This window comes from Vanacampus margaritifer, chromosome 2, assembly GCF_051991255.1.
Source record: "Vanacampus margaritifer isolate UIUO_Vmar chromosome 2, RoL_Vmar_1.0, whole genome shotgun sequence".
NCBI lineage: Eukaryota > Metazoa > Chordata > Actinopteri > Syngnathiformes > Syngnathidae > Vanacampus > Vanacampus margaritifer.
In genome coordinates, this window is record NC_135433.1 from 4,630,316 (window position 1) to 4,642,310 (window position 11,995).

The window sequence follows — 11,995 nt, forward strand, 5'->3', positions numbered from 1 at the left end:
GTCACTTCCGCATCGTAAGCGGCAGTCTTCGTGGCCTGATTGGGATATTCTCTTGTTCAATCAAGCAGATTGGCCTTGTCCACCGTCACCCAAACTTGCAACTTGAAGTACTCGTTGCTCAACGACTTCGCACAAGTCCCTGTAAACAACAAGGTCCAGTATTTTGTGCGTATAGTCCAACCCAAGACACACTTAGGTCCGCCCCCTCATTTGATAACATTTCATGACGCAATTCATGCTGACTGCAGCACAAGTGAGACAAGTTCGTTTTTAAGGATTTATATATTTTTGTATTTATTTCCACATTAATTTTTTTCTTTAATCTATTTTTTATTTCCATTTATATTTTTTCTTTATTGAATTATTTTTTATATCCGTTTTTTAAAATATTTTATTTTGGCAGTTTTGGTCCTCAATACGCTCTCCGTGCTGCTTTCCACATTCCTGAAAATTGCATGGTACATTCTATCTTCTATAGGTGTGACTGGTAATTGGTCCATCATGGGGCCGAAAGCCAGAAAGGAAAGAGACAACATCTCACTTGTAGAACCAAATGGATATTTGGGACTTTATTGCGGATAAAAGTGGAAGCACAGTCACAATGGGCTTTTTGTTTTAGTAATCTACAAAAGGTGTGTATTTGGTAGCGGTTAGCGAGGTAGCAGAGCCCAATTGTCACCAAAATAAATACTTCCCAAAAATAGCAGTTGTAAAAAAATACAAATAAAACAGCGGTTGTGAAGTAACAAACGCTATCTAGCTCCAATCCAAAGAATCTGCTTGCGTATCCCGAGTAGGACGACGGGAGGACCAGGATCCAGTTTCCTGAGGGGATCGGGGCGAGTTTCACTTGGGTCGGTGTGGTCCTCCATTGTCATTCACGCCGGGCCCGCCTCCAGGTCTCGACCCTCCGCCGCCAGACGTGCGAATGCTGTGCCACATCTTGACCACGGACTCCCTGTTGCCCCACATCAGTTTGTGACCGTATGCCCCGTACCAGCTGCACAACAGATGCATTTCATTCAAATACATTGTCATTATTTTAATCCATTTCATTCTTCATAAAAAAAATATAAAAAAGTTTGAAACTGACTTATTTTAGGAATGAGCACAATGTTGAATGACTTTGTTGATTTATTAGAATTTTTAGAGCTTGAGATACTTTGTTTTGATTTAAATCACAAAAAAGTCAACACTGAAGGATTTGCAGACATTTCTGGCAACTATTTAACTCATTAGCTCTCAGAAATGTATAAAAACGTTCTATTTTAAATATTGCCATGGTTCAAAAAACGTATTTATACGTTTATGTTTGTTTTTTATGCTAGTGCATACAGAAGGCTTTGGTGCAGCCTCTGACCTGAAAAGGTCGCTTAAAGCAATTGTAGTTATTACAAAAAACGGCCAGCAGGTGGCAACAGAGTATAAGAGCTCAACCAGGGCCTTGTTGCAAACAAGCTGATTTCCCCACAGTTCTAAACAGATTTGTGAATAATGATGAAACTTAGCTATATTCAAATGCTAATTGCTGCAAAACGGAAACGGATACAAATATACTTCTTTTTTTCCTGATGAAAGAAGAGACGCTAATCTTTCTCTCATGTTTTTATAGCAATAGAACACAATATTCTGTGGTCCTTGCAAGAACAGTCAAAATCCAGTAAAACAGCCGGGAGCGAAGGGGGTTGCTTCAGTAAAAATGGCTGGGAGTGAACGAGTTAAAGCACATGACAGCAATTTTCTATCTTTTTGAAATCATGTTTATCATATCTGGTTTTCTTCACTTACACGCCAAAGAGAGCTCCGCCGAGGTGAGATGCGTGGTCCAACATCCGCCATCCCAACAGCAACCCTACCGTATCCGTGGCAACCAAAACTTTCAGAGCCTAAAGAGCAGCAGAAAGGATTTTTCACTTGCTCAACTTGCATGAAAGCAAAACCATTCATACTTTATTCCTCCCATTCTCGTCTGCTAGACATAATAAACGGTTTTGTTCAATCAAAACGAAACTCGGTCAAGATAGAAAGGAAGGGGGGAGGGGGGGGGGTCTCATCAGACCACTTCACTCACAGTTCCCATGGTGAAGGTGACCATAGGGAGGAAGAGGATGCTCACTTTGGCTTCTGGGAGTTGGGAACAGACCACACCTACCACCGCCATGATTGCGCCTGACTGATGAGCACAAAAAAAAAAAAAAAAAAAAATCAGTTCTGTGTGAATTGAGATTTGAAAAAAGCGGAGACGTGGCTCACCGCTCCTAATGAAGGGAAGATTCGTCCGGAAGTTGTTTTACAAATGTAGCTGAACATAGTGGAAATAACACCTGCAGGGAAATAAGAAGACGGTCAGTGAATCGTTTCTGTTGGAAAGTCGTGAGGACTTAGAAAGCGATTTGAGGTGTTTTTGCCTGGAAAGTTTATTTAACTCATTCACTGCCACTGACGGCTAAAGACGTCAAAAATTCATTTGAACTATTTCTATTAGTTTAACTTTTTTTTCACCACTTTTGTTTGACAAGAGTATGAAAACCGAGAATTTTTTTATTATATATATATATATATATATATATATATATATATATATATATACAGATATAAAATGTGTGATTAATCATGAGTTAAGTAGTGAAGTCATGCGATTAATTATGATTAAAAAATGTCATTGCTTGAGACCACTAATTTTTTTAAATAATCTTTTCTTTTTTCTTTAAAAAAAAAAACAGATTATTAAAAATTAGGGGCGTATTTTTTTTCATAATCAATCGCATGACTTCACTAGTTAAGTCACAATTAATCACAAATTTTATATCTGTTCTAAATATACAATATTTTTTTCTAGGTTTTCACACTCTTGTTAACAAAAGTGGGAACAAATGCTAAACTAATAGAAATAGTTCAAATGAATTTTTGACATCTATGTTATTATTATTATTATTTTTTTTTTTAAAGAAGTCAGTTTACAAGATTAAAGTCACAAGATGTCATCCCACAAATTTCTGCCACTTTTTCTCATATTAAAGGAAAAATACAAGATATAAAAAAAAAAATAAATAAAAAATAGCTGTTAACTGATAAGTCATAATTTAATTTAAATAAAGTGTTACATCATTTATTTTTATTAATCCCGTGGTAGACATTAAATCATATTAAACTTTATGACATCATCTGAGAAAATAGCTTGCTGAGAAGGAAGTTTAAAATTAAAACATCAACAGCACGCGTCAAATGGGAATGTTGTGACAAAGTTGAACTTTTGCTGTCGTTATACAACAGAAAAGGATGCAAATTTGTTTTATTTTTTTGGACTTCAAGGAAATGTGAAATAAAGTCAGAATTGGGGGTGGGGGGGTTGTTACAAGAATAAAAAGTGTTCAATTTGACAAGGTCATAGTCAAAATATGCTGGAGAAAATATTTTTGTTCCATAATGTTTTTTCCTGTATTTTATTTTTAACTTTGAGCGAATGCTATAAATACAAGTTGCAATTTTACAAGCCGCAACAAATATAAATTCGGGGGAAAAGGTATCTATTTTCTGTATCTTTTATGGGAATATGAATAAATAAGCTGTTATCAGAAAAAATTTAACAAGGAAAAAAATACAAACAATGTAGCAATTGTACAAATAATAAATAAATCTATAAATAAATAGAGATTACATTTATTATCTGAAAACATGTCATTCTGTTATAAAGGAATGGTATTCTTAAAACATTTGATTATTATGAGAAGTCTCAATATTAAAAACAAAAAAAATTGCAAGTTGCAAAGCAAAAGTTAAACTTTCATAATTTGACGAGAATAATGTTGTTCGATGCGGGTAAAACAAATTTAGTCCCGAAAAAATCATATAATGATCAAATAGCAGCATCATTTGTCGCACTATAAACTGTGATGTTATCTTGACGAGTCACAAAAAACACTTTTTGCGAGACCAACGAACGCCTCACGCCAAACTTACCGGCCGACATGTAGACGGCGAGGAACTGCTCGCTCCCTAGAAGCGAGACGATCCCGGAGGAAAACGTCCACAGGACGTACATGTTGGCCATCAGGTGGACGATGGAGTAGTGGCTGAACGAGGACAGCGCCGTGGGGAGACATTGACCCGCTGACCGACGGGAAGAACAAGACAAAAAAGCAAAAGCTGCGTCAGTTGAGCTCCGGTTCAGTCGCTCACGCAATTCACGTCAAAAAAAAGGGGAAACTTCTTTCAACAAGAATAAAGTTGTCATGTACGGCAAATGAAAATGAGCGAGAAATGATATGCAATAAAACTAGGGGTGGGAATCTTTGAATGTCTCACGATTCGATTCCGATTTTTGTGTCTGCGATTCGATTCAGAATCGATTAAGAACGATTTTTGATTCAAAATGATTTGATTGACAATGATTTTTGCTCCAATTTATACTGCAAGGAATTGTAATGATCTACTCCAGTCTGACTCGCTAATGCTAATTAGCACGCTACTCGCGGCACTTTTATCACTCAAAAGAACGGCTCCACACTGCAAAAAAAACAACTTTTATTTGAATAACTTGATCGTGAATTTTTCCTTCTACTCTCTAATGTGGCTACAACTTAACAGTGTATTAGACCGCGTGGAACCACACTGCCCCTCAGTGGCCAAACCGGGTACAACATGAACAGCGCTCCCAATAAAAGGCACACGCAGACAAAGGCAAGACAGTATAAAATTATTTAAATAAAATCAATTTTGGGACATTTAAAATCGATTCAGAATCGTACTAAATGAGAATCGCGATTGCGCTGCCACGCGCACACTTTGCATGTCCAAATATGGACACATTGTTTTCATTATTATTTTCCACAAACCCCCATCAGGGTTATTAGAATAGTTTTGGGATTTTTACTATAGTCAGTTTTGATTTTATTTTCAGTTGTGCTTAAAATTGAATTGTATTTAAAATTCAGTTTGTTTTAATTAGTTTTCAGAACAAGATTGTTAGTTTTATTTTATTTTTATTTTTTTAAGTGCTTGTTGTAGTTGTTTTAATTCATTTTAGTATTAAATCGTTTTGTGTATTTGTGAGCAAGATTCATTAAAAAAATAAAATAAAATCATTTTATATACAACTATTTGCAAATCAAATACAAAAAGCTACTGTATGAACTGATTTTTTCCCCAATATATTTTTCAAGAGTTTGTTTTTACTTTTGAGAGCTCATCCCAGTGGATTTCTAAGTAGTGGAAATACACCATTTTTGTTTTTTTTTAAAAACAAAGCTGAAATTTATAATTACAAAATAAATATTACAAGAAGAAGAATCGTGAAAGAAAAAGTCATACAATTAGTGACTGTAAATTCCCCCTGTCTAGATACCAATGACAGTCCGCCAATGAATATATTAAATGAGTCCGTTTGATTGTGGTGCTACTCACTGGCGGCGGGGTTCGATGTGAAATATTTCCACATGCTCCTCTGCATCGAGGGGATCCTCCAGCAGCACAGCACCACGGCGTTCGCCACAATGATACCTACACAGCCATGGCAGTTAGTAAAGGTCTACACACCCCTGTTCAAATTTTCCACCATGAATGTGACCTCTGACCTGTACAATTAACTCATTCACTGCCATTGACGGCTATAGACGTCAAAAATTCATTTGAACTTTTTCTATTAGTTTAACATTTTTCCCACTTTTGTTAACAAGAGTATGAAAACCTACTTTTTTAAAATTGTATTAGAACAGATACAAAATTTGCGATTAATCGTGAAGTCATGCGATTAATTACGATTCAAAATGGTAATCGCCTGACGCCCCTAATTTTTAATAATCTTTTCTTAAAAAAAAACAAAAAAAGATTATTAAAAATTGAAAAGAATTATTACAATTATTATTTTTTTTTTTTAAAGAAAAGATTATTAAAAATTAGGGGTGTCAGGTGAATAATTTTTTTAATCGTAATTAATCGCACGACTTCACTTGTTAACTCACGATTAATCACACATTTTATATCTGTTCTAAATGTACCCCAAATTTTTTTTCTAGGTTTTCATACTCTTGTTAACAAAAGTGGAAAAAAATGTTGAACTAATAGAAATAGCTAAAATGAATTTATGACGTCTATAGCCGTCAATGGCAGTGAATGAGTTTATACAAAAAATGTGTTGACGTAGAAAACATGACATCATGATTTAAAGCAGTGGTGCCCAAGTCCGGTTCTTGAGAGCCCCTGTGCAGCCTGTTTTCTATGTTTCCCTCCTCCAACACACCTGAATCAGATCAGCTTGTCGGCAAGCTGTGCAGAAGCCTGAGCACCATCCTGATTATTTGATTCAGGTGTGTTGGGGGAGGGAGACATCCAAAACATATAGCAATTCCCAAAATGGTTCAATTCAAGAGGGTGTGCATACTTGCGCAAAACCCACTACAGACATTTGAACAAAGCCATGTTGCTCACCAGTGACGGCCTTCTGGCCTTCGGTGAGTCGGCTCCAGAAGTTGTCGGCCACGGACATGAAGAGGATGACCTGGCGCTGGAAGAGCGTCAGCTGACTCCACCAGTCGTGCCAGTACGCCATGTCTGTGGAACCCTGACCACACAACACCAACATCCGCAATGACTGTCCAAGCAGAGTTATTATTATTTTTTATTTTTTTTGGACGTAACCTGACCCGTAAGAGTTTTTTGGACTCCTCTTCATCCCTTAAAGTTCGGACTCTTGACTTTAAGTTCTCATACTGCAAGATGGCCGCGGCACCGAAACAGCAGCCTGTAAACTGATGTGGCGTTAGGACAACTGGGTCACGTGACACAAAGTTGGAAAACTCATATGAAGATGAAAAAGTTATAGTAATACACAGACTTTAGATGAAATCTACAGCATTTTTAATTTTTTATTTTTAAATTTAGCCCGGAGTTCAAAGCAAACACAGTGAAGCGGCATATAGCAGTTATGCTGCACACAATTTTTTTGACCCATACGTTCGATTAAGGTCATTTAAACAAGGCTGCTCAATTATGGGGAAAATAATAATCATGATTATTTTGACAGTAATTGAAATCATGATTAGTCAAACGATTATTTTTTGGGTACAAAACAAGAAAATGTTTAACATTTAAAAATATTAAGACCAAAAAAAATAATAAAAAATATAGAAACACTATAATTATGTAAGTTATTTTTGGACCAAACAGAATTTATAATAATATATATTTCTAATAATATATATCTATAATAATATATATTTATTTATTTGTTTATGTTGGCAAAAACTTTTAAGTTGTAGTGCAGCTTGTGCACTGTGCAGTAAGACGATCATTTATTTTTTGGGTGCGAAACAAAAAAATAAGAATTGAATATTTATTTAATACAGCATAGATATTTGGTTGAATTTGTTTGCTGCATTAACTCAAGATCAATACATTGCTTTGGTAGGAATTAATTCACGCCAAATTAAAGGCAGGCTATCTGAATTAAGAGAGCTGGCGCAGGTTGACTGTACTTGATAGATTTTATTGATTTAATATTTTTTTTTTTTTTGTAAATTGCTGGATAAAGTACATAGCTATCTTTAACAGTATAGTGCAATTATTCTCCAGGAATGATCTGTCATATTGCAAAAGGCCCTGACTTACGCCCACTGTAAACATCAGAGGCTTGAGCAGCTTCGGCTTGGGGACCCGAGGACCGAGTGTTGGTCCTTGTGGGCGTTCCGGAGGGGAAATGTTGCTTTTCTTTGTTTCTGGCCTTTTCACGTCACGACGGAATCCACGCCTCGCTTGACAGTAAAAGTCCAGCCTTTAAAAAAAAAACACTAAAAGCTTACGTCACAATTTCAGTTGAAAGACGCTGCATAGTATGCATGGTGTAGATATGTATGACATGTCAACAGCATGTTCGATGTGATTAGTATGCATTGTGCAAAATCGAGATGATTAGCAGACATGAAATGCAAAAAGGACAGTAAGATGTCATTAATTGACAGTTGGTTCGCAATGACAGTGGCTAGCTGTTATGCTAGCATCACGCACTCACAAGCTTGCTCTTATTATTATTCTTGACAAATATAATACGTAGTCGATCATCTTTTGTCAACTTGCCTGGAAGCTCGCGAAGCTATGTTTTCCGCAGGAATTAGGTTTATTCGGGTGCATTTTATAATGCAGCATCTCCACGCCATGTTTGTGTTTGTGATCTCCCCGGAAGTCCCGCCCGCAAGTTAATTTTCAGCCAATTGCGTTACTAGGTTCCTAACGTCATCGTACGTCAAAATTGGTGCGTTCACTTGTCGCTACGTAAAACAAAACAAAACAAAACAAAACGTGGCGTATGTTTAGCGACTGAATCAAATCATAAATGCGTTGGGTGTCCAGTACATCAAAGACAAAAAGAAAAACATAAAGTACTGTACTCGATGTTTGAAGTCAAAATATAGACCGAGTGGAGTCTTAGAACATGAAAGCAGCATCTTTTGTGAGCAATATGCAGCACTTCCCTCTTGTGGCCATAGTAGACACTTCAGAATGCGTTTTGACCAAATTAAAAACGCAATGAAATAATTTGTCATCAATGAATTACATTTGGAGTATCACATGCATGTATTACGTTCAAATTCTGATCAATTACACAATTACTTATCACACTTTTTCTGCATGTAGTGAATTCAAGTACAAATGACGCATTATTGTATTAAATGCTATTTTTTATGTGAGACTTCAGACAACTGCGTAACCTTCAAACAGTAATGAAAATAATAGATAATAACCATAGAACAAGAAATGAAAATTACTAGGACATAATTACATACACAAATTCATTTTTATTAAGTAGCTGCTAACCTAATAATAATACACCAAACTACACTTATTAATTGCAGCCATAGTGGTAAAAAATCAAGCTGACAGCCATGTTTGACAAAAACATTCTTATTTCCTTTCTGTTATGTGTCTTTTAGACACATCTAACAAAAGTTTGTAGTTACTTTTTAATTTTATCCTACCATGGACAACTTCTTTTTATTTATTTTTAAAATTTTATGGCAGTTGGGAATGTTTCTTTGTACTAAAAACACTGCCTGTTTAGTTAATCAAGATTTATTGATAACAAGTCAAAACAAATAATTTCACTCTATGATCTGTATTTGTGAAAGACTAAATCACAAGCAAAATATCAAAGAGACATAATAATAAAACAACTTTAAAGTGTAAATCAAAGATCTAATATGCTTCCGTCAAAATACAAAGGATATAGGACGCTATTCGCTTATCACATTGAAATCGGACATTTTTGGGTGGGCGGATCTGTCTTGCCGACTTGAGGCGCATGCACACTGCACTTTGTTTTCTTCTCAGCGGATATGGTACAAGCTTGCCCATATTTGGGGCTGGTTGCTAAGCGACCAAACAGGAAGTAGCCTGGTGTATTTTCCACTGGTTTGGACACAGCTTGGTAAAAGGACTGTTTTACTAACAGTAAGCTCTAGTTCTGCTTATAAAAACAAGAAAGTGAAGCATGTGTGCCTATGCTATTTTATTTTAAGTTATCACTTTTTATAATTAATAATTAACTAAAATAACCTTTTATTATAATTTATTATTAACTCATTCACTGCCATAAATTCATTTAACAAAATATCAAAAATTAGGGCCGACAGGCAATCATTTTTTAAAATTGTAATTAATCGTATGACTTCACGAGTTAACTCACGATTAATCGCAAATTATATATCTGTTCTAAATGTACAATGAAAAAAAAATCAAGGTTTTCATACTCTTGTTAACAAAAGTGGAAAAAATGTTCAATTAATAGAAATAGTTCAAATGAATTTTCGACGTTTATAGCTGTCAATGGCAGTGAAAGAATATATATTTAAAAAAAAAAAAGAAGATTCAAAATTTGGGACGTCGGGTGATTAAAATTTTAATCGTAATTAATCGCATGACTTTACTAGTTAACTCACGATTAATCACAAATTTTATATCTGTTCTAAATGTACAATAAAACTATTCTAGCTTTTCATTCTCTTGTTAACAAAATTGAGAAAAAAAAGTTAAACTAATATAAATAGTTCAAATGATTTTTTGGACGTTTTTAGCCGTCAATGGCAGACAATGAGTTAAAAAAAAACTATTTTTATTTACTATATTCAAAACTAGATTCAGATCTCCGTTCATTGCCGTACCTTCTTTCCCGCGTCCAGACTGTGAATGAAGATCGGTTGCATAAAGCCACACCTGCCCAATATAACCATCAACTCATATATTTCCAATAAACAATCATTTAGATTATTGAGTCATACAACAGGTCAACGTTTTGTTCCTAAGCAAACGAGAGGAAGCATCGAAAGGCCTGGCGGCCGAGGTGAGCGGTATTGATGGCGGTGGGTGTTGCTATTGGCATCCGGACAAGTTCCACAAACTTCGCACAAGCTCGCCATTGACTCCGGAATTAGGGGAAGAAGTTGCGATATAGCTGCACTGCAGTGTCCGCAGAGAAGCAAGGGCTCACTTCCAAAAGGCCACGTCCGCAATACACGTGCCGGCTTTCGGCATCGTAGAAGTGATGGCTGCTCCTCTTGCTTATTTGCGCACGTGTGAAAAATAAACCCTAAAGGACTGCATTATGTCTTTGCCGCCGTAGAGACCCAAGGACAGTCTGCCAAGTTAGATGATATCCTATTGACGATATTATCCCGTGGGTCGGATCAGGACATGGTGAGCAGAGGAGAAACATGATGAAGGGTGACAGTAATCGGAGAGCACGCGTTAAAAACAAGGTGATCATCATCAATATGCTAACAATCACCTTTGGTTTAAAAGCTCCATTTGTAAAAAAAAATTTTTAATGGAATGATTGATATCAAAATCTATGCAAGAGTTCAGGTTCCTTTCCTGATCGATGCAGGACATTTATTTGCCCTTAGCAGACGTGTCCTCTTTCATAGGGTACTGTCATCGATCCACTCAGGGAACTGACACCGGGTCTCCATCATGGGGCAGGAAAAGAGATGGCTGAAATGACAAAATAAAAATAATTTATAATAATAATAATAATAATAAAATACACATAAAATAATAATAATGTAACATTGTAACGCTCTTAAAATAATTGCCTAAGTCATTTTTTTTGCTTAAATCATCTCTTCATGATGCAAATGGTTAAATTGTTTGTGCTTCCTGTAAAATCTTTCAAAAATGACTTAGGTGATTAAGAAGGCGTCGATATGAGAAAAATCATTCATATAATAACGATAATAATAATAATAATAATAATAATAATAATAATGTGATATTGAAACCCTTTTAAAATAATTGCCTAAGTCTTTTTTTCTTTTTTTTTTGCCGAAATCATCCCCTCATGATGCAAATGGTTAAATTGTTTGTGTTTCCTGAATTTTTTCTCTCCAAAAATGACTTAGGTGATTAAGTAGGCGTCAATATGAGAAAAATCGTTCATATAATAATAATAATAATAATAACAATAATGATAATAATAATAATAATGTAATATTGAAACCCTTTTAAAATAATTGCCTAAGTCATTTTTTTTTGCTTAAATCATCTCTTCATGATGCAAATGGTTAAATTGTTTGTGCTTCCTGAAAAATCTTTCAAAAATGACTTAGGTGATTAAGAAGGCGTCGATATGAGAAAAATCATTCATATAATAACGATAATAATAATAATAATAATAATAATAATAATAATAATAATGTGATATTGAAACCCTTTTAAAATAATTGCCTAAGTCTTTTTTTTCTTTTTTCTTTTTTTTTTGCCGAAATCATCCCCTCATGATGCAAATGGTTAAATTGTTTGTGTTTCCTGAATTTTTTCTCTCCAAAAATGACTTAGGTGATTAAGTAGGCGTCAATATGAGAAAAATCGTTCATATAATAATAATAATAATAATAATAATAACAATAATGATAATAATAATAATAACGTAATATTGAAACCCTTTTAAAATAATTGCCTAAGTCATTTTTTTTTGCTTAAATCATCTCTTCATGATGCAAATGGTTAA

General features: G+C 35.0%; 1 protein-coding gene across 1 annotated transcript; it reads right to left on the reverse strand.

The window, feature by feature from the left end:
- Positions 1-537: 537 nt before the first annotated feature.
- On the reverse strand, positions 538-8,365 carry LOC144043778 (presenilin-associated rhomboid-like protein A, mitochondrial). Its single transcript, XM_077557748.1, has 10 exons — positions 8,071-8,365; positions 7,606-7,768; positions 6,642-6,746; positions 6,427-6,559; positions 5,404-5,499; positions 3,961-4,110; positions 2,254-2,324; positions 2,072-2,173; positions 1,789-1,886; positions 538-1,000 (listed from the first exon to the last, which is right to left on the reverse strand). Exons 1-10 carry the CDS (start codon positions 8,148-8,150, stop codon positions 847-849), a joined length of 1,152 nt encoding a protein of 383 aa, XP_077413874.1. The 5' UTR covers positions 8,151-8,365; the 3' UTR covers positions 538-846.
- Positions 8,366-11,995: the final 3,630 nt, after the last annotated feature.